The sequence below is a fragment of the Euprymna scolopes genome, chromosome 10 (assembly GCF_053919585.1).
Source record: "Euprymna scolopes isolate OS-2025 chromosome 10, ASM5391958v1, whole genome shotgun sequence".
Lineage (NCBI taxonomy): Eukaryota > Metazoa > Mollusca > Cephalopoda > Sepiida > Sepiolidae > Euprymna > Euprymna scolopes.
Genome location: NC_136491.1, coordinates 99,860,120 through 99,884,464, shown reverse-complemented (window position 1 = coordinate 99,884,464; position 24,345 = coordinate 99,860,120). Strand labels below are relative to the sequence as shown.

The 24,345-nt window shown below is 30.0% G+C and overlaps 1 protein-coding gene across 1 annotated transcript in view; it reads left to right on the top strand.

Moving 5' to 3' along the window:
* Positions 1–24,345, top strand: part of LOC145286164 (folliculin-interacting protein 2-like) — a 131,748-nt gene that overhangs the window by 82,750 nt on the left and 24,653 nt on the right. The window contains exons 5-11 of the mRNA XM_080134942.1: positions 559–641; positions 2,046–2,114; positions 10,319–10,473; positions 12,673–12,755; positions 15,184–15,304; positions 19,280–19,452; positions 23,935–24,052. Coding sequence (XP_079991068.1) covers positions 559–641; positions 2,046–2,114; positions 10,319–10,473; positions 12,673–12,755; positions 15,184–15,304; positions 19,280–19,452; positions 23,935–24,052 — 802 coding nt within the window. The remainder of the gene's footprint in view (positions 1–558; positions 642–2,045; positions 2,115–10,318; positions 10,474–12,672; positions 12,756–15,183; positions 15,305–19,279; positions 19,453–23,934; positions 24,053–24,345) is intronic.

Here is a 24,345-nt window from a genome sequence, read left to right as displayed (position 1 = left end):
TTCTGCACACATCTTCCTATACTGTTTAAATTTAATTCTTCTCTGAGGGCACCAGATAAGCCTATCTTTAAAACTGATTACACATCCATCGTATCATCTTTCTATACTTCTCTCTATGCAATGCATGTTCTCAACCTTCACTGACCAGGTTTCACTTGAAGACATCACTTTATACATATGCCTTATAAATTCTTCCCTCGGTTGATGCTGATAACGCTCTACTGATTACTAATAGAAGTTTCCGGAATTCACTTCTAATTCTAGCAATCATGCTAGCACCAGATCATTTTTCTATTTTTTTTATTTAATAAATGAAACCTAAAGGATTGCATAAAAAAAACTAAAAATAAAAAAAACTATTGATACGTGATGAAAAAGGGATGTAGATGGAGTTTATAGTCCAAAAGCTGGATTCAAAACTTCTGGAACTTTAAGTTTCAACTTTTGAGACAATAAATTTTGTTCTAATTCGACTCCTGTGCACCAGCAAACTAATCATTAAAAGTTAATTTTTGTTTTTATAAAAATCTATTTTTTTTTTAATTTTTATTATTTCAGTGAAGTGGACAGTGATTCATACACTAGTCTTCCACCTCCAGATCTAAGCTCCCTTAAGTGCAGTAATTCAAAAGGAAATATTGGTAAGAATTTTTTGTATTTCCTTCTTTCTATACGACGCACACACACACACACACGTGTGTATGATTTAATTTGGATTCAAATGCAATAAAAATGTTATAATGGAAATATGGTGTCTGTTTATAATCAAGACTTGAAAATTTAAAAATATTGTGCTGTTAAATAAGAGCTCATTATATTTATTAGTATTTCTCTGACCTCTCGCAAGATATGATGTGACACAAGGTCAATTTACTGAAGATTATCTATTTGGGCACCAGTATATTTATGAAATATCATTTCTCAATATTTGAGATAATTTTTTTATATATAACTTTAAAATTAAGTTTAACAATTTTAAAAACTAATTTTATGATTTTTTATTTTTTTTATTTTTACTTACACTAAACAAATATAATTGGATTTAATGAAACTAGCAAAAAGCAACTCTTTAGGTACAGCATTTCATTTAATTTTTGGGTAAGGTGAAAGGTTTATGTATCAAAATTTGTAATTTTATTATATCCGGCTTTCTAAGGTTTCTTTTATACAAAATTTGGTGTAATTCTAAGCAGTAATTTTGGAACCAATAAATGTTTAGAATAATAATTAGTAGTAATAATAGCATAGACACACCTGAATCCCAAAAATTCTTAATGTTAAGTTTGTACAATTTGGCTCCATATATTTGGCAGTTTTCTAATTTGAGAGTCTGTAAATTACACAAAAATGATCAGTTACAGATTTAGTAAAGTATGAGACTTTAACCCATTAAAAAAATGACAAAAGTTATAGCCTGTTGACTTTGAATGAATGCTTTATGGCAAATTAATGGTTAAATTTATGCTCACCTTTGTATTAAATCCTAATTACTATTAATTCCTAACTGTACACCAAATGGATAGTACATTTAGTCTGCTCCACTATATAACTAAAGATCCATATAAAATTCCAACCAAATCAGTCAATAGTTTCTGAGAAAAAATGTAATGGACGGATGGATAAGGAAACAATGTTTCCTTCATTTATAAACAAAATCAAAAAAAAAAAAAAAAAAATCTATTCCGTGTCTGAGGCTGTCTGAATTCTTGAACAACTGTTATGGTTGTTTATAAACTGATTCTATTGGGAAAGGTATGAATACACAGCCTCCTCTGCAAATAAAATGTCAGTTTTTTTGTTTTATTTTTTTAAATCTTAAATGTTTATATATCCTAAAACATGCAGTTCAAATCATCGAATACATTCAAAATAGAAATGTTAGATTCTCTGATTGCTGTATTGGTGTTTATGATTGTTATAGAATTTTCATCTCTAGAAATATAAAGATATAGTTTTTGAATTTTGTAAATTTTGAAGAACTCAATCTGATTAAATTTGTTTTTATCAATACTTAATTTATTAATGTTTACATTTTTTTTTTCCAGCTCATAGCCTACCAATGGATATGCCGTTGCGCAACTATGACACCGAGGAGGATAGTGGAATGGCTTCCAGTAAGAACAAATATTTCTTTTTTACATTTAATTAATCTAATTTTATTGCACTAAATAAATGCAATGTTTTATTTCTTAATTCTGTACTCTGGCTTTATTTAATTGTCAACACATTATAATCTTGTAGCAGTGGGTAACAGTACATAGTCTGTACTTATGTCCATGTCCTGTCTGCATTATTGCATTGTTTACTCTAATATCACCAGCTATATTTTAAATAGAGTAAGCAAGATTCTCTTACTAAATAAAATCAGTCTATTTAGTGGTGACAATACGAAGAGGCCACGGCTGGCGTGGCAAAGACAAATCTGGAACTGTTGGATTTCCAAAATAACTGTCAATGGTGGATGACTATTCAAAATAATCACTGTTGAGAAAGCTTGATAAAAAAGGAGAAACTTTGTAGAGCTCAGTTTTTGTCATTTGCTATCGAAATTAGTTTCTTAAAACATTTTTATCTAATACGCAATTTTGGTTTCTACTACATATCTTAACTCTCATAGATTTTTAGACATTTTATTTAGTTATTTTATTTTTTTTTTACAAATAAAAGTATGATTCTGTTAGATTTATAATGAAAAGTGTTTTTGTTTTAATTTAAAGAATTTGTAAAAAAATTTTATAATTGTATATAAGATATTTTGCTACAACTAAAAACGTTGGTTGTATTTTTACACAATTACTGGAAAATATTTTCTGTTTTCTGTTAATCATCTTTGATCTATTCACCTTATCTTAGATGTTACTTTAAGGTGAATATCTATTGGTCAAATACACCACTTGTCTCAACCAACATGGGTATGAAATTGAACCATTCTGTGATTTTTCGGTTTATCTTGCGACAAATGGTTCATGAGATATTACCAATAAAATAAGGATTTACATAAGTGTCCAAAAAGGGTCATTTTTAATTTTCCATTTGTTTTTACGGAGAATGGAGAATCCTACTGGATGCCAGATATTCACCTGCTATTTCAGATTTCAACTGAGAAATTTGTTTTCAGATTCTAACCGTCCATTTAAGTGCGATTGTTTGCATCTCTTGCACTTGGTTCACTGAGTATATTCACCAGGCAATTTAAGTTTTTTTTTTTTTTTTTTTTTTTTTTTTTTTTCATGAGCTCGGTGGCTCCTATGATTATTGGAATGATTGAAATCTTAAGGTTCCAGTTTCTTGTATCCTCCATAAAACCTTCATATTTTTTCTTCTCCTTCTCTTCTCTGTTCAGAATTGTATCATTGGGACACTGACTTCAACTAGGGTTGCTGTTCTCTCCCTCTTGTCCCATGAGACTGTCAAGTTTATTAGCATTTTCAAAATATGTAGCTGTAGGAATTGCATAGTCATATTGGATGGTATGTGACTTATTTGTAAAAGTTCTTTGTGCATATTCCCAGGCCTTACTGCTACACTGGATATTCAATTTTTTTTGCAGATTGTCCAGTTGAGATATTTACACACTCCATGGGTTGCATTATGTAGTAGCCGTCCACCAGCAGTCAGATATTTAAATACAGGGTGGAGCGATAAGTGTCACCCTAAAGAAAAAAAACACTACAGTTTTATTTTAAAACTTTTATTGAAAAAAAATAATTCAGGTAACTTGATTATATAGTATAGCTTACATCTATTCAATGTAGCCACCTTCTGCCTCAATCATCACCTCGATACGGGTGCAGAACTAGAAGCATGCCTTTTCCACAAGTACTGGCAGGAGCTCAGCGAATGCTCTGTTGATGGCGGCAATCAGGTTGGCTTTGGTGTAGTAGGAGGTCATGTTGGTGATGTTCTCGATGTATGACCAAACGATGTATGCCCAGCAAGTTCAGGTTGGGGGAAGAAGTGGGGGCCAGTGAGAGAACACATCTCTGATCTCACTTGTTGAACATTGTCACTTTCAGAGAACTGCACAGAATGGAAGCATAACCAGTAAACAAGGAAAAGCCATCTCAACAATGGTCTAGACACTAATCACTACTTTCAGCTAACCAGAAGCCATCCTTATAACAGAAACATCTAACATTTGGAAACCTGGAAGCAAGATTTCCAGTTTTAAGTTGATATATTAACACTTTTCTCGTTGCTCTTAAAATTTTTGAAAGGGAACTTTAATCCATTAATTTTATATCATAAAATATACAACTTTATAAGCTGACTCAATTCAAGAAATGTGATTGCAAAACTCAATATCGTGAAGAGAAATTATTGTATTAGTCTTGTGAAAAATCTGAATTTCATTTGTTTTATTTATTCTTAGAAAGTATATATTGTAAGTAATTTTAAATTGTTTTTTCATTTTGGCAGGCTTGTTTATTCAAGAAATACCATTCTAAGTATGGTCTTGGGAGTGAAGTATTAGATATCAGTGGGCTAACTGCAATAGAACCTCTAAAATGTTTGATATCTTGGCCTGTTATAGGGATGGCCTGAGTCTACATGATCTTAGAAGAGCTGATGCTTGGATTTTTAATTATCTAACATAGAAATGAGAACCATATGGAAATAGTTTGCAATCTTAGAAATTTGAAATGATTTACCACTGTGGACAAATAAAAGAAAGATGAAACTATTACAAAATGGCTTAAATATATAATTGTTAAAACCTCTGTAAAGAAGCTAGCATTCTTTGAAATTAAATTTTATTCGTTTTTTTTTGTTTTTTTTTTCTTTATTTTTTTTGTTTTGTTTATTTTTCTGTTTCCGTTTATTTTTCTGTTTCCGTTTATTTTTCTGTTTCCGTTTATTTTTCTGTTTCCGTTTATTTTTCTGTTTCCGTTTATTTTTCTGTTTCCGTTTATTTTTCTGTTTCCGTTTATTTTTCTGTTTCCGTTTATTTTTCTGTTTCCGTTTATTTTTCTGTTTCCGTTTATTTTTCTGTTTCCGTTTATTTTTCTGTTTCCGTTTATTTTTCTGTTTCCGTTTATTTTCCTGTTTCCGTTTATTTTTTCTGTTTCCGTTTATTTTTTCTGTTTCCGTTTATTTTTTCTGTTTCCGTTTATTTTTTCTGTTTCCGTTTATTTTTTCTGTTTCCGTTTATTTTTTCTGTTTCCGTTTATTTTTTCTGTTTCCGTTTATTTTTTCTGTTTCCGTTTATTTTTTCTGTTTCTGTTTTTTCTGTTTCTGTTTTTTTTCCTGTTTCCGTTTTTTTTTTTTCTGTTTTTTTTTTTTCTGTTTCTGTTTTTTCTGTTTCTGTTTTTTTCTGTTTCTGTTTTTTTTCTGTTTCTGTTTTTTTTTTCTGTTTCTGTTTTTTTTCTGTTTCTGTTTTTTTTCTGTTTCTGTTTTTTTTCTGTTTCTGTTTTTTTTTTTGTTTCTGAAAAAAAAACAAAAAAAAAGAAACAGAAAAAAATTCTGTTTCTTTTTTTTTTTTTTTTTTTTTCTGTTTCTATTTTTTTCTGTTTTTTTTGTTGTTTTTTGTTTTGTTTTTTGTTGTTTTTTGTTTTTTTGTTGTTTCTGTTTTTTGTTTCTGTTTTTTGTTTCTGTTTGTTTGTTTTTTGTTTCTGTTTTTTGTTTCTGTTTTTTGTTTCTGTTTTTTGTTTCTGTTTTTTGTTTCTGTTTTTTGTTTCTGTTTTTTGTTTCTGTTTTTTGTTTCTGTTTTTGTTTCTGTTTTTTTTTTTTTTTTTCTGTTTTTTTTTGTTTCTGTTTTTTTTTGTTTCTGTTTTTTTTTTGTTTCTGTTTTTTTTTCTGTTTTTTTTTTGTTTCTGTTTTTTTTTTGTTTCTGTTTTTTTTTTGTTTCTGTTTTTTTTTGTTTCTGTTTTTTTTTGTTTCTGTTTTTTTTTGTTTCTGTTTTTTTTTGTTTCTGTTTTTTTTTGTTTCTGTTTTTTTTTGTTTCTGTTTTTTTTTTCTGTTTGTATTTTTTCTGTTTCTGTTCTGTTTTGTATTTTTTCCTGTTCTGTTTTGTATTTTTTTCTGTTCTGTTTTGTATTTTTTTCTGTTCTGTTTTGTATTTTTTTTTCCTGTTCTGTTTTGTATTTTTTTTTTTCCTGTTCTGTTTTGTATTTTTTTTTCCTGTTCTGTTTTGTATTTTTTTTTTTCCTGTTCTGTTTTGTATTTTTTTTTTTTTCCTGTTCTGTTTTGTATTTTTTTTTTTCTTGTTCTGTTTTGTATTTTTTTTTTTTTCCTGTTCTGTTTTGTATTTTTTTTTCCGTTCTGTTTTGTATTTTTTTTTTTTTCTTGTTCTGTTTTGTATTTTTTTTTCTTGTTCTTGTTCTGTTTTGTATTTTTTGTTTTTTTTTCTTGTTCTGTTTTGTATTTTTTTTTTCTTGTTCTTGTTCTGTTTTGTATTTTTTTTTTCTTGTTCTTGTTCTGTTTTGTATTTTTTGTTTTTTTTTCTTGTTCTGTTTTGTATTTTTTGTTTTTTTTTTCTTCTGTTTTGTATTTTTTTTGTTTATTCCGTTTTGCTTTTTGTTCTATTCCATTGTTTGTCCCCCCCCCAACCTTTTTTTTTTCTCCATTTTGTTTGCCATTTTCATTAACAAAATTATCTGAACTGAGAATAATTGGTCATAGACACACTACTTAAATAAAAAGGGTTCTGGAAGAGATGGTATAATCAGAATTCTGAAGGCCTCCTTAGTGTCCTTTTAAGATGTTGGCAGAAAAAAAATATCTTTGTTAAATTATATAATTGAAAGAATTGTATAAGAAAAAAGCTTTGCTCATGGAATCTACGTTTAGGTTTCCACATATAGTAGGAGAAATTATTGATAGTTTAATGTATAAACTTTTAAAATACAATATCTACATAAATACTTATGATAAATGTGTTATGTTTAATGTGTTTACCTCTTATGCATAATTCAAACATCTCACCATCTTCTAACAGTGGTGCTTGACCTTTTCACTAATGTGCTCCTACCTTAGTAATTAGACTTTCCTTCAATTCTGTTTAACTAGATAGGTGGGACTTATTTTACTGAATAAAGAATAGGGTATGAAAAAAACATCGAACCATACATACCAAAACCCCTTCAGATGCTACTATGTCCAAAGGTATGGACACCATTTGAGACTGGTGCACATGCTCTCCAGTATGCATGAGATGTGGAGAAAACAAGACCCATACAAATTGCCAAAAATAGCCAAAATGTACTAACTGCCAAAAATGCCATAGTGCAAACTCAAAAGAATATGACAAATGGAAGAAAGAAAAAAATCACTGAAATAAAATATACCAAAAATATAACCTTCCAAGAAGCTCATAACCTAGTTGAAAATACAAGATACTCTGAAATAACAAAACAAAAAAAAAAACATACCATATACCACCGAAGTAAATAATCAAACAACAAAAGCAAATTCATCAAATGTGAAGGTATGAAATTACTCAATGAAATAAGGGAACTAATGGAAGAGTTAAAAAAAAAAGCTATAAAACAAATCAATATTAAAAACAAAGATTACAAAACTCCCAAGCCAAAACTCAACTTAAAAGGCCCATAAAACTCAAATGTTACAACGTCCATAGAAACAACCTCTCTCACTGAAAAAAAAAGACACCAAAAAGTGCCCATGAAGAAAAAGGAAATAAACCACCAACCAACAAAAGAAGTTAAAACCAAAATAAACAGACCATGCTTAACTTCCCCAACAGAGCCTCTGGAGGAGTATCAATCCTTATTAGAAATAATATCCCACAAAGCAGAATAGATCTAAACACTAATATTCAAGCCATTGCTACAGCAGCCACACTATACAGAGCTATAAATATCTGCACTATCTACATCCCACCCCAGAATCCAATAAATGAAACAGCTGAACGAAATAATAAATCAGTTACCCAAACCATTTTACTGTTAGGTGACTTTAATAGTCAATGATATATCAGAATCTGCATACTTGGATAAGAAAGGAAAAAATTTTGAAAAAATTATTAACGACAATGACGTGTGCATATTAAACAATAAATCTAACGCATACCTTCATTCCGCTTCAGGCACCTACTCAGTACTAAATCTATCATTGGGTGACCCCACTGTCTTCATGGAAGGTACTAGAAGATTCATGGAGTACTGACCATTTCTGAGTGGTTTTAACAAATCTGAAAGGAAAAAAAAAAAAACCCATCTCTCCCAATGGAAAAAAAAAAAAAAAAAAAAAAAAAAAGCAAATTGGGATGAATTTAAAAAATAAAAATGCTAACCAAAATTCCAAGAAATTCATATTTGTCGACTCCTCAGTACCAGAATCATTAAAAAAATCAAAAATTAAACAATCCCTTACTAATCAAACTCCTATAAAGGATCCATTCTATCATACAACACAAACCTTCTGTTTGATTCCGCGTCACTATGGTTTCTGTGGAAATGAAAAAGCTGACATAGCGACCAAAAATTCCCTAAAACTCCAAATAGGCGACAGAAAACTCCCATATATGGACTACAAACCTCCAATAAATAATTTTATTACAAAGAAATGGCAAGAAAACAAACTCTTCCAAATTAAGCCTATACTTAAAAAAACCTACTTGATCCCAGAAAATCAAGAAGTAGTAGTCTTATCACATATCCGGATAGACACAATTACATAATTCATTCTTACATACTAAAAAATGAAGAACCTCCCAAATGTATACCATGTCATAAACCTTATATGGTAAAACACTTTTTACTTGGCTGCTATGACTTCACACTGATTTGTCAACACTATTACAAGGCCACAAACTTAAAAGAACTCTTTGGAAAAAAAAACCCTAAAACCATTCTAAATTTCTTAAAAAGATCAAATCTTTACCATACAATATAAATGCCATTAAATAACAAACTATACCAAAACATTACTCTAATATACCCAGTGAAAATCAACTCCGAAAGCATCTATAAATATAAATTTTATATACAGCATTAAATAACCCAAAGAAGCTCTATATGCTAGTTAAACAAATAAACTATTTGCATTAAAAATGTTTGGTACTAGTCCATACCCCTCTCCCTCAACGAAAATAAAGAAAAACTTTGGAAAGAAAATATTGTACGCCCAAAATCGTAAATGGATCAAGTTTTATTTTTATGAAAAAAATCATTTTTAAGCTTATTGGAGTTTTTTTTTTCTTTTTTTTTTTTTTTTCTTTTTTTTTTCTCCCCATCTTAAGAATGGCTTTCTAAAATCTCAAATGTTCGAATTATTTGGAATTATCTCTTGTCCTGCAAAATGGCGTTGAGATTTTGGATCATCATGTAGCTATAAAATTTTAAATAAAACTGCTTGATCAATTTACAAAGTTTTTGATGTAAGTTATTTTCTGTCACAGGTATGTACACCATAAATACTTTATTCTCTTTGTATTTTGCTTTTGAGTGAGATTTATGAACTTGCACTAAATATTTAATAGAAGTTATATATTTAAGTTCGCATAAATACTAATTCTAATTAATTTAATAACGAAGATGGCCACTTTGCTCAGGATTAGTATTTACACAAATTTAAAGGCTTTTAATTTCTATTACATTTTTTTTTTTTTTTTTTTTTTTTACACAAATAAGTATGTAAAGCTAAATATTTTTGCCTGATTTCTCAACTGTATTTCCTTGAAGATAATTTGTTAGTAATAATTACTAAAATATAAGTCCCACCTATCCAGTTAAACAGAATTGAAGAAAGGAGAAGTCCAATTACTAAGGTAGGAGCACATTAGTGAAAAGGTCAAGCACCACTGTTAGAAGATGGTGAGATGTTTGAATTATGCATAAGAGGTAAACACATTAAACATAAACACATTTATAAGAATTATTTATGTAGATATTGTATTTTAAAAGTTGTATACATTAAACTATCAATAATTTCCCCCACTCTGTATCTGTGCCTAAACTTCAACGTAGATTCCATGAACAAAGCTTCTTTCTTAGAACTGCACACTTGTGGGACTGTCTTCTGTTTACCTGCTTTCCAGCTGACTTTAATAGGGCTATCTTCAAGTCCAATGTAAAGAAGTTCTTGATGAGCCGTTCACCTTAAGTAATCCAATTTACCAAATTTACACTTTTAACGATTACTATGATATTGTCCTTTTGACCACTGTACACTCATTGACCCTTATCCTCAAGTGGTCTCTGGGCCTTAAGTGGTGATTCCAAAAAAAAAAAAGAAAGTAGATAAACTTTAATTGTAAGTTTTTTTGGGTTTTTTTTTTTTTTTTTTTTTGACTAAATTAGGTTCGCTCATTAATGCCGTTACATTTTTTTTTTTTTTTTTTTTCTTTTTATATCAGTTACTTCCAGTGATAGTTACACGATGTCATTTCCATCACCGGGAAGCAGTACAGCCAGTAGTTATAATAGCCTCCATCGTCGCTGGATGCGGGCACAGAAAACCTCATTGGAATCCCGAGGAAGAAAAGGATCTCAAGAAATAATGGGACCTGATGTAAGAAAATTTCAATCCTTTTTCTCTTTTATCATCATGGCTTGATTGATTTTCTTTATTATAAAATATTTTGGTCACCCCGAATAAAATATATTGGTTTTCTCTCTAGGACACCTGAAATATGTTCTTTCAAATTAGAAAAATTTTGTACTTTTATTTTAACAAATATCTAAAAAAAAAAAAAAAAAAAAAGATATAAATAAATAACAATCCTTTTTGATTTCATTTTATTTTCTTCTCCCAAATCCAAAAGTTGTAATTAATGACTGTTTATATTAAATAGTAATTGCCAGAGGAGATAACTCATGATTTACTTATTTTCTATTTAAAGTCTTGGTTTTTAAATATACTAATAATCTTACCTTTAAGAAATGCATTTCCTCATTGTAGCTGGTTATAACTACTACATTTATAACATCCGTTTACACTAATATAAAATTTTTTTTTTTTTTTTTTTCAAACAACTATTGAACATTTTGTTTTGCTTAAAAAAAATAAAATAGCAAGTAATATTGAATTAATAACATGTACTTATTCGGGTCAAGATCAAAGGTGTAGTATCTGTTCTTCAGATCTACATTTCAATTTCTTGTTCTCTGTCAGTGGAGGAGAAACCCTTCACGACTGAGACAATTTTTATTTTTGTTCCTTTTCTCCACATTTAAAAAAGATCCTGGTGTCTAACTCTGTCCCGTGGGGAGGCATTGTAAATAGGAACATGTACTTATGCAAATATCAGGAAGTTTTGTCTTATGTCCTGCATAAAGCAAAGTAATACATGATTATGAAAATTAATCATAATCTGTTGAACTAAGATGAACACTTGAAATATACTTTTCTCAATGGGGAAATATTTAATTTGGTAAGTACTCTCAGGTTATATAACTCTTTCATTTAGACATGGATCTAAATTTTAGTATAATGAACAATAGAAAATTTCTTAAGATATTATTTTTATTTGTTTATTTTTAACCTCTCAACTGTGTGACCAACTTCTCTCTCTCTCTCTCTCTCTTCCTCCCTCCCTTCCTCTCTTCCTCCCTCCCTCTCTTCCTCCCTCCCTCTCTTCCTCCCTCTCTGTCTGTGACTCTCCCTCCCTCCCTCCCTCTCTCCCCTCCCTCTCTCCCTCTCTCCCTCCCTCCCTCTCTCCCTCCCTCCCTCCTCCTCCCTCCCTCCCTCCTCCCTCCCTCTCTCCCTCCCCCTCTCTCCCTCCCTCCCTCTCTCCCTCCCTCCCTCTCTCCTCCCTCCCTCTCTCCCTCCCTCCCTCTCTCCCTCCCTCCCTCCCTCCCTCTCCCTCTCCCTCCCTCTCTCTCTCCCTCTCTCTCTCCCTCTCTCTCTCCCTCTCTCTCTCCCTCTCCCTCTCTCTCTCCCTCTCCCTCTCTCTCTCCCTCTCCCTCTCTCTCTCCCTCTCTCTCTCTCTCTCTCTCTCTCTCTCTCCCTCTCTCTCTCTCTCTCTCTCTCTCTCTCTCTCTCTCTCTCTCTCTCTCTCTCTCTCTCCCTCTCTCTCTCCCTCTCTCTCTCTCCCTCTCTCTCCCTCCCTCTCTCTCTCTCCCTCCCTCTCTCTCCCTCTCTCTCTCTCCCTCCCTCTCTCTCCCTCTCCCTCTCTCTCCCTCCCTCTCTCTCTGACTGTGTTACACTTTCTTTCCGACTGCATGACCCCCCCTCTCTCCCTCCCAACTGCGTGACACCCCCACCTCAAACCTTGTTTCCTTTCTCTAGGACTGCGTGCCCCCCCTCTTTCTCTCTCCCTCTCTCTTTGACTGTGACGGACTTCCCCTCCCCCTCTCTCTCTCTTTGACTGTGACGGACTTCCCCTCCCTCTCTCTCTCTCTTTGACTGTGACGGACTTCCCCTCCCTCTCTTTCTCTCTTTGACTGTGACGGACTTCCCCTCCCTCCCTTCCTCCCCCACCATGTGACATACCTCTTTCTGTCTTGTCACTTACCCCACATCACACACATATCCCACTCTATTTATGTCTTACCCATTTCTCTACAAATACAAACATGTTTATTTGAACTTCTGATTTATATTACTTATTTTGATTGGACTATTGTTCTCACTTTAAGTGTTTTGTGCAATGTTTTGGTCGGTGTAGCGTCAAGATGAGAATAGTAATCAATAAAAGCAAGTAATATAAACAGTTAGCTTTCATCTCAAAAATTCAACTGTTTTAATATAATTATTTTTATTAACTAGACTTCGTCCCTTCCACGGTCCAGGAGGCATAAACTTGGTATGGCTGTGTTATTTAACTTATGGAATGATGATGAAAAAAACAGGTTTGTCTTTTTCTTTTTTTTTCATAAGAACTCGTTAAGTTTTAGCATAGGCAAATAGATTTTTAGGAGAAACATGATTGATATATTAATAAAGCAGCTGCAGGAATTTCCCTATGGAAAAAGTATTGCAGGTTTGCAACAACAGATGCCACATACAAATTCAATACAGCCAGGCTAATAACCACTATCTTATGTAGCTTTCGAACACTTTTGCAGACAGCATTCAATCGTGATAATAAAATACTACATTACATCCTAGGAGCAACACCATCATAATTGCAACATCGTTAGAGGGAAGGGTACCTATTTTTCTCTCTAAATATTTAGACCTACCACCGCCACCAATCAACACAGGAAGTCTAAAAATTCCAGATTCTATGCTTACACCGGCCGTAACTCATACATACAAATATACCATTATCTTTCTTTTAGTAGAATCAAATGGTCCTAAAAAAAATTTTTCTTTTCCGTGCACCAATACATAATTTTCTATTTTTGAGCAATTATCAAGAGTATAATGATGCTATTTTTTTTTTTTTTTTTTCCACTTTTCATTCCTGTTGACAATTTGACTTAATTTTTGTATTTATATATATTTATATATTTGATTTAATTTTATAATCTTGACTGATTTCCTAACCTTCAAAGTTTTGACTTTATTTGTTATATATTTGTTTTTTACCATTTTTACTTTCTGTGGAATATTTTATTTAGATGTGCTAGAGCTACTTTTAGCAAAATATGCATTGCATACATACCGAGAAGAAAAACAATGGCCCATTTCAAAAGATACTATCATTGGTAGAAAACAGTTCTCTATCACTGATTTCACTCGATCTAAAGAGTTAATGTACAGTGAGATTCCCTAACTTTGAAAACTTTTTTACTTATTTTTCTAATGGACCTGCAGGTTATCACTCCAAATACCACAAATCACCAGTGTCTTCTGTTTTCCAGGGACGGCAACAACTGTAGTTTAATTTGTTTTCAAGGGGAGGGGGTCCTTTACTGATTCTGTTTTGGATCTGTCATGCTTCAACCAGGCAACACCGGTTAATGGGTCCTGCTAGTTGATATATAAAATTTTTTTTTTTCTAATTTACCTTGTCATTTCTTAAAACAAACAAATGCTTGCAATATAAAGAGTAAAGAAAATAACACTACAGTTTTATTTAAAAACTTATTGAACAAATAAATTCACGTAACTTGATTATGTAGTAGAGCTGACATCTATTCAATGTAGCTGCCTCAATCCCCACCTCTATACAGCTTTAGAACTGGGAGCATGCCTTTTCCACAAGTGCTGGTGGGAGCTCTGCGAATACTCAGCAGATGGCAGTGATCGGGCTGGCTTTGATGATGTGGGAGGTCATGTTGATGTTCTCAGCATATGACCAAACACAGTAGTCCAGCAGGTTCAGTTCGGTGGGGGGGGGGGCAGTGAGAGAAGGTTACAAAGTCGTAGCACTTCTGAAGTCAAGCCTGGGTCTCTTTGGACGTAGACTGGTGCCGAGTCCTGCTGCCACACCCAAGGTCTGCCAGCGGCCACCTGATTGCACCAGGGGATCACCACACTCTTCAGCACATCCAGGTACACTTTGGTGTTGACTTTCAAGATGACTTTGAATATGCGAGGTGGCATAATGTGGTCCTCACTTGAAACCACATCAAAGACCATAACCGTGGCCCGGAAACCTTGTTTTCATTACTTTGGGCATGTCCCTGTTATTTGTGGCAATCTACCGATGCATTTTGAAGGTGCTGTCAATGGTCCTGTTGTCATAAGTTGGATTGGTAGAGCACGAGTTGTACAGTGGTGTGTCTCCGATTTCGCTCATTGTACATTGTCTCACTTTCAGACATGATGGAAGGCTCCTATTGCTTTTGTGATTTGTACACAACTAGCCAACTAGTAGATGGTCTGCATCAAAAAAAGAAAACCGATTTTCATCAAACGGTAATAGAATTGTATCATCTCTTCTAGGGCGAAAATTTTATCATTCCACCCTGTAGTTATGTATATCTATAACTATTGGCTCATTTTCTTGAACTAGTAAAACTATCGAAACCATGATACGAAGCTTCTGAACTTTAACAAATTTATCTTTTTTTTTTTTTTTTTTTTTGTTTACCCATAATTGCTCATTATATTTTTGATATGTAGAATAATTTATTAATGGCTGGTTAGCTTACTTGCTGAAGAATGAGTTCTTCACTCTCACCAACAATAAGATGGCGTAAGCACTCTGATTCCTTAATAAGCAAGCTACCAGCCATTGAGCCACATCAGAATTTCACCTTTGGTAAGATGAAATAAATTATGTGTAATGGCTAAGATGTTAATTTGAATATCATTTTAACTTGTATTTATATTTCTTTTGTGATATTCTATTTTCTTGCTCTAATCATTTTTTATTTATTTTTTTAGTACATTCCTAAGCTTCTTTTTTGCTCACATTCCTCTCTTTGAGGGTCACCTGGAAAAATTGAGCCAAATTGCTAACCATGCCTTCAATAATAAGAAAGCTTTCATTAGCATTGTAATGGAGGTAAGTAAACATTTTTATAAATATATTCTTGCATCTCCTTCTCCCTCATGCACACGGCTTACAAAAAAATCCACATATCTGCCTCCCACTTTCTTTGCCTCACATTATCTCCTTCAATTTTACACATTCCTTTAGACTTAATACTAATATATCATTCAATAAGTCCCAAGCCAAGCATATAGATTGTACAACCAATAGATAGTTTATAAAAATCCATATGATTTTTATAAACTATAAACCTTCAAATGACAAGTGTCAAAATTTTTAGCCTAATCAGACTATTAGCTTACGAAGTAATGGAAAAATCTGATTTTACTTTCTGATGGGAAAAAATACTGTTCAAGCAAAGCAATGGCTTGATAAGTATTACAGGGTGAACCCCCCCCCCAAAAAAAAAGACAGAAAACAAAAGCTAAATAGAGGCCATCTAGAACATATGCTGTAGAATGGAGAGAAAAAAAGGCCAAAGACCCTTGTGTTTTGATGTGATGCTTTGAATATAATAAACTAGTTATGACCAAAGTTTCATTTCATTCGGACAAAACACTAAGAAACGGGGCCTAATTAGATTTGAGGCCCGTTTTTTTTGGTCACCCTGTATTTGGATTGCTCCATTGAAAAAAAAAAAAAAAAAAAAAAAACACAGGTTATATGGTATATCCTGACTTTAAATGCAGTTGTATACACACAAATGATGCTGAACACTGTTCAGCCAAATCCAAACTCATTCTGGACAGTCTTAAATTGAAGATTAGTGAGATAGGATTTGAAGATATCGGAAGACAATGTGTTTACCATATCATATAAAAAAAGAATGCTTTGTTCAAAGTGGGTAGCAGTCTATCAGAAACAAATGTGTTGACGATTCAGTATTGTTCACAACTGCTTTAAAGCAACAAAATAATTTTTGTGACAATGGATCAAACATGGATTCACCACTTTACTCTGGAGTCGAGACAGCAATCAGCTGAGTTGACAGCAGCAGGTGAAATTTTGGCCTTTGTATTTTGGGATGTGCAAGGTATTTTATTCATAAATTTCTTTTGGGAAGGGAATAACCATCGATAGTGAATATAGCATTCTTGATGCATTTAAAGGAAGAAATCGCTAAAACCAATTACAAATGAAGAAAAAGGTGCACTTTCTCTAAGACACTACAGTGTGTTAGGAGTAGGTTACAACAATGGAAAAACTACATAAATTGCACTTCGAATTGCTTTACACATCCACTCTATTATCAAGGTCTGTTCCCCAGCAAGTATTAGCTGTTTGCAAACCTTACAAGTATGCTCAAGGAAAGATTTAGCCCCAATGAAGAAGTGTTATTGGAAACTTGAGGCATATATAAAGTCTAGTTTTGCCTCCTTAGAGTTGTTTTATTAGTAAGATTGAGGACTTATTGAATGATCTGCTGCTGCTCCTCCTTTTCTTCCTTCCAGATCGCCTAGGTTTCGCTAAATATAAAGTCTCTTTTCTGTGCTTATACTATATATACTAAAAACTCTATTTTATCTGAATTATTCAAAACTCACATATTCTTTAAATGTTTAATTTTTAAATGTTTAATTTTTAAATGTTTAATTTTTAAATGTTTAATTTTTAAATGTTTAATTTTTAAATGTTTAATTTTTAAATGTTTAATTTTTAAATGTTTAATTTTTAAATGTTTAATTTTTAAATGTTTAATTTTTAAATGTTTAATTTTTAAATGTTTAATTTTTAAATGTTTAATTTTTAAATGTTTAATTTTTAAATGTTTAATTTTTAAATGTTTAATTTTTAAATGTTTAATTTTTAAATGTTTAATTTCTAAATGTTTAATTTTTAAATGTTTAATTTTTAAATGTTTAATTTCTAAATGTTTAATTTCTAAATGTTTAATTTCTAAATGTTTAATTTCTAAATGTTTAATTTTTAAATGTTTAATTTCTAAATGTTTAATTTCTAAATGTTTAATTTTTAAATGTTTAATTTTTAAATGTTTAATTTTTAAATGTTTAATTTTTAAATGTTTAATTTTTAAATGTTTAATTTTTAAATGTTTAATTTCTAAATGTTTAATTTTTAAATGTTTAATTTTTAAATGTTTAATTTTTAAATGTTTAATTTTTAAATGTTTAATTTTTAAATGTTTAATTTTTAAATGTTTTAATTTTTAAATGTTTTAATTTTTAAATGTTTTAATTTTTAAATGTTTTAATTTTTAAATGTTTTAATTTTTAAATGTTTAATTTTTAAATGTTTAATTTTTAAATGTTTAATTTTTAAATGTTTAATTTTTAAATGTTTAATTTTTAAATGTTTAATTTTTAAATGTTTAATTTTTAAATGTTTAATTTTTAAATGTTTAATTTTTAAATGTTTAATTTTTAAATGTTTAATTTTTAAATGTTTAATTTTTAAATGTTTAATTTTTAAATGTTTAATTTTTAAATGTTTAATTTTTAAATGTTTAATTTTTAAATGTTTAATTTTTAAATGTTTAATTTTTAAATGTTTAATTTTTAAATGTTTAATTTTTAAATGTTTAATTTTTAAATGTTTAATTTTTAAATGTTTAATTTTTAAATGTTTAATTTTTAAATGTTTAATTTTTAAATGTTTAATTTTTAAATGTTTAATTTTTAAATGTTTAATTTCTAAATGTTTAATTTCTAAATGTTTAATTTCTAAATGTTTAATTTTTAAATGTTTAATTTTTAAATGTTTAATTTTTAAATGTTTAATTTTTAAATGTTTAATTTTTAAATGTTTAATTTTTAAATGTTTAATTTTTAAATGTTTTAATTTCTAAATGTTTTAATTTCTAAATGTTTTAATTTCTAAATGTTTAATTTCTAAATGTTTAATTTCTAAATGTTTAATTTTTAAATGTTTAATTTTTAAATGTTTAATTTTTAAATGTTTAATTTTTAAATGTTTAATTTTTAAATGTTTAATTTTTAAATGTTTAATTTTTAAATGTTTAATTTTTAAATGTTTAATTTTTAAATGTTTAATTTTTAAATGTTTAATTTTTAAATGTTTAATTTTTAAATGTTTAATTTTTAAATGTTTAATTTTTAAATGTTTAATTTTTAAATGTTTAATTTTTAAATGTTTAATTTTTAAATGTTTAATTTTTAAATGTTTAATTTTTAAATGTTTAATTTTTAAATGTTTAATTTTTAAATGTTTAATTTTTAAATGTTTAATTTTTAAATGTTTAATTTTTAAATGTTTAATTTTTAAATGTTTAATTTTTAAATGTTTAATTTTTAAATGTTTAATTTTTAAATGTTTAATTTTTAAATGTTTAATTTTTAAATGTTTAATTTTTAAATGTTTAATTTTTAAATGTTTAATTTTTAAATGTTTAATTTTTAAATGTTTAATTTTTAAATGTTTAATTTTTAAATGTTTAATTTTTAAATGTTTAATTTTTAAATGTTTAATTTTTAAATGTTTAATTTTTAAATGTTTAATTTTTAAATGTTTAATTTTTAAATGTTTAATTTTTAAATGTTTAATTTTTAAATGTTTAATTTTTAAATGTTTAATTTTTAAATGTTTAATTTTTAAATGTTTAATTTTTAAATGTTTAATTTTTAAATGTTTAATTTTTAAATGTTTAATTTTTAAATGTTTAATTTTTAAATGTTTAATTTTTAAATGTTTAATTTTTAAATGTTTAATTTTTAAATGTTTAATTTTTAAATGTTTAATTTTTAAATGTTTAATTTTTAAATGTTTAATTTTTAAATGTTTAATTTTTAAATGTTTAATTTTTAAATGTTTAATTTTTAAATGTTTAATTTTTAAATGTTTAATTTCTAAATGTTTAATTTTTAAATGTTTTAATTATTGCTTTCCATATTGTTTGTGTTGACCTACATGTGCGCTGATTCTTTTGAGTTTCCTCCTTTTGTGTTACTACCTATGTTAACTTCATGCCACGCAGGTTGATGACCTTTTTATTTTGGTCCTTTTCTTCAGGGTTTAGATGTATTGCGAAATGATTTGTATGATCTCTACACTGCTCCACGTCTCCCCGAGCCTGTTTGGCTCAGCATGATGGCTCATAGCAATTACAAATATGTCCACTGCAATAAATTCATGCAGTTGTTCACAGCATTGGTTGACAATTTTGAGAATAAGGACACCCACTTGTAAGTATTTTTGTATTTAAATCATATTACGTCCTCAGGATTTGGAAGAGAGTATGGGGCTAAAAGATAATATATTAACTTGAATGTTATCTAATAACGATAGTAGTATTTCAACTTGTTAACTTTTTTTTTTTTTTTTCAGAGATAAAAACTCTGAACACGTTCAGTATCTACAATTCTGAATTTTTGAGATGAAATGCGAATGTCTGTATTTTTTTTGATTAATTGGACAATTATTCTCATCTTGGGTGTTATTGGCACAACGTTCAAAAGAAGGTTGCAGAGTGCAGCGACCTAAACCTTGTGTCCAATTAATCCAAATAATACAAACATGTTCAACATCTAGTTATCTTTTTCATTAAATCCCGACTTAAGATCGCAAACCATTCAAGGATAAGAGTTAATAAGATGGATAGATTGTCAGTTGAATGATAGAGAAATTGTATTATTTAGGTTTGAAAATAATGGATTGAATGAAATTTAAGGATTTGTGAGAAGTGCTTGACATTGTGAAGTGGATTTGAATTTGGCCATTTAGTAGCCATAGAGGTAATTCCAAAGCAACATATTCCACAGACCTTCTTAGAAAAAAAATGGTAATTCTGTTTGATTTTAGGCACAAGGAGGACAAGGGGAAAGTTCTTTGCAGCTGTGAAAGAATAACTAGTTCTGGCTGTGAAGGCTTTTGAAATTCTGTCAAACACCTCTCAAAAACACACACACACACACACACACACACACACACATAAGCTGAATATCTGTGAGTGTGTCTGGTCACTAATAGGCTCCTATATGGTTGACTATTTAAAAAAAACTGATTACATATAATGATAGAAGATGTATTGAGACACAGGAATGGGTATGTTTGATCTGGCAGAATAGTGGTTCATTAAAATTGTGGGGTCTGCATTCGCGCCTTGTCCACAAAGTATGGAAATAAAAAATTTAAAAATTAAAAAAACAAACATTTACAAGTGTTTTTGATATAGATGTACATAAGAATACTTTGATAAGTATGTTTTAACTCAAATAGGGATGGTATAATAAAATTGTGGGGTCTGCGTTCGTGCCTGGCCTCCATAGAATGGAAATAGGCACAAACTTTGAAGACTTTTCATATCTATCTGTGTAAGTATACTTTGATAATCATGTTTCAGTTTGAAAAAATATGGTATAATAAAATTATGGGGTGTTCGTTCGCGCCTGACCTCCATAGAATGGAAATATGTGACAGCTTTACAAGGTTTTTTAATATAGATCCACAGAATATTGTGAGAAGTGTTTCAGTGTGAACAGGTATGTTATAATAAATTATGGGGTTTATCTATTTTATTTTTACTTTCATCATATTTTGCTTTGGTTTTGATACCCCCAAATTTGAAGCTATCTCTTTACAACCCTTCCTTTTCATAACCTATCATACTTTCATAAATCAGTCCATTTTCTGTAGGCTGTTTTGAACCCAATCAATGACTGGTACTTTTTCTAGTATATATATATATATATATATATATATATATATATATATAATTTTTTTTTTTTTTTTTTTAGAATCTATTTTTACTGATTCGATAATCACATTAAGTTTCAAAGCTAATACATTTCTTTTCCTTTAAATTTTTTATGTGGAATTGCAGCTTCAGTTGTTTTACAGAAAACCAATTGATTTTAAATCAGCACAATTTTGCCCACTTTTCAAACAAATTGATTGACTGCCTGCTCTAGTCGAAAACTCACCACATTGGATTAAAGTTTAAAATGCAAAAGTCAAGTATCATTGTTCAATTGTGCTCTAAACAGAAACATTCATTTTAAACATGCTCCACCTTATCAAAGAACCTACTCTTGATTTTATATGCTGGACTCTTTTACTTGTGTGGTGATAACACTTCTCAAATACACTTGTGATGTTAGGCTGTATAAGGGTGTTAATTTTGATCAAAATCAGACTGTTCCTTTAATCAGATTATGTTTATTGATTTTTTATATTTATTGGAGTCACAACCCAGCCGATTTCAAACTCATACAGGTTATTTTAGCTATATACTAGCGGGGGGGGGGGGGGTACCTGGCGATGCCCGGGTGTTTCGAGGTGTGTGTAGGGTGTTTGGCTAAATCAAAACTCCGGGCGGGAGTGGGTGGGGGTTAAAATAAAAAAAATAAAAATTTTGGTAGGCGAGTATGAGCATCGAACCCAAACTCTTGAGGTAAAGTTGGAAATGAAAGTGTGAAAAAAAGACGTACGACGTTAACCACTGGGCCATGGAGACATACAAGAGAAATATGTTTGAATTTATTTAACTATTGACAGGTGGCAGCAATAAAAGTTAACTTTGCTGCTTCTATTTGACCTAATTATTGAGGTCAAATAGAAGTCACGCAGTTAACTTGGGTTTGTTTAAAAAATTTTGACTGGTTTTTTTCCCCAACAGATGTTGGGAGTGGGAAACCAGCTCCCCATTTTCCAGATTGATTAGCAATTGTCTGATATGAGAGGAGTTTGTCCCCACATTGATCAAAGCTGATTGCTTCTGGACGTTTCCTGGTAGGATTGCACCCGAAGCCCTGAGACGAAGTTTGAAAATAAAATGTGAAAAAAACATGATCCGTTCGGCCAGCCAGAATAAATTACTGAAAGATGTTTGAATTTATTTAAGAAAAAAATTGACAGGTGCCCGCACGGAAGTCGTAGAGTTACGACAACGACGTAAGCAATAGCTATTCAGCAAATGAGGTCAATGACTAGGTTTGTTTGTTATAAGCGAAGTAAAAAAAGAAAACATAAAGACGAACGTTAAAACTTAAGCAGGGGGTGGGGGTAATCAAAACATCGAAAAAAACACAAAAAAACTAACGTAAGGCAAACGAACGATGTTAAATGTAAAAATCGAAAAAAGAAAACAGAAAAACGAATGTTAAACCCCCCCCCCCAAAAAAAAGTGAAAAATGGCTTAAATAAGCCTGTTTCGATATTAAAATTAAAAGATCGGTGGGTACCTGGGTGGATAAGCGAAGTAAAAAAAAAAAAAAAAAAAAAAAAAAAAAACTAACGTTACATGAAAAATGGCTTAAATAACATTGGTTCAATATTTGAATTTAAAAAATCGTATAAAAAAAAAAAAAAAATCTCACACCACGATTCGAACCCAAAACGTTTAGATAACGAACCAACGCGCTAACCAACTGAGCTAATGCGACGTACATAAAATTTAGTCAGTTCTTCAACTATTTAAAGTAAATCAGGTCATGACGTCATCTGACGCATGCGTAGAACCGGTCGTCGTCACAAGGGGACCCTTTTTGTTGACCCCACCCATTCGAAAATTGTTGATTTCGGGGTGAAAAAAAATGAACGTTTTTGGCCAATTTTTCGATATTTTTCGGGCGAAGGATGGGGCTTCAATATGATACCGAGTTTGTGAATTTTCATTGTCTGTCGAAAGTTTTTAGCGAACATACATACATACATTTTTGCTTTTATATAGATAGATAAGTAGATATCATATGTACCTATCCAGCACATTTTTTTTTTTTTACTGTCATTTTTATTGTTTTCATTGTTAGTTTTTACCAAATTATTAATAAAAATAAATAAAACATAAAAATTTTGAAAGCTAAATTTGATTATGATATTGTTTGGTCATCAATTTTTTAATTGAAGCAATTGTTATAAAACTATAATACTTTGTTAAATTAATGTTTTGATCTCCATTTAAAAAATTAATGTATGTTAAGTTATCAAAATGTTTGCTCTTTTAATATGAGGATATGCTAAGAATTTTAAGGCCAGAATTAACTTTCTATTCGCAACAGGTTAAAGGCTTCTAAATTCTTTCTTCAATGGTGAAGGGTCATAAAGTAATTAATTTTTTGTTAAGTTTGTAAGTTCTGTGATAGAAGCGTTTATATTTTTTATCTTTCATATTTGCGTTGTGAATGGCTTTCAAATGTTTGATATGTATTCATTTTAAACGTTAATCAATGCTTCTATCAGGGAACTTAAGATCTTAACTGAATCTTGCGTAGCCAGTGCTCTCCCATCATTTCAAAACAAACATTGTTGAGGACAATATGCAGATTTTCTTTTAATAACTGACTTTCTTATCCAACTCGGAACCATGGCAAGAAAGGAGACAAAAAAAAGTTTAAAAAAAAAAAAAAAAAAATTTAAGTCTGACTTTGAAATATATTGATTTTAAACAATAAATATTGTTTATCTTTGACAACTCATGTCATATTATATACATCTGTGTTGTGAATGACGTTCAAGTGTATATAATACATACATATTCATTTTAATTTTTTAGTTATTTTTTTGCACCAAATATTAATAAGATTATAATTGTTGACTTTCATGAAAACCAGTTTATTTTTGTGGATTTTCTTTCGTAATAAAATGGAGAGGTTTGAAATTTTAAATCAAATTTTATTTTTGCCAGATTAAAAAAAATTTGTCTTAAATTGTTTTCTATTTAATTTTAGCTTTGTAAGTACAGTAATCAGTGCGGTACTCACATACCATTTAGCATGGGTTCCCACTGTCACCCCCACTGGTGGTGCTACATCCAAAAAGTACATGGACAAACATTCAGCCAAATGGGTAAGTATAAGTTCTACCTTGCGGAATGTTTTTTGCCTTTTTCTATCTTTGAATGACTGCCAACTTAATATTCTACATTTTATCATCTGGACCAAGTAAGGAAGCATGTTTTTGACCTTGATTTTAAAAAAAAAAAAAAAAAAAAAAAAAAAAAAAAAATTCTTTTTTTAAAGAATACAAATATAAAATCTTTTCTTACCGAGTTATATTTAACCAAAATGTGACATCATCCCAATGGTCCTACGTTCACATTTTTTTTTTTTTCTTTTTCTCTTATGTATGTGATAATATTG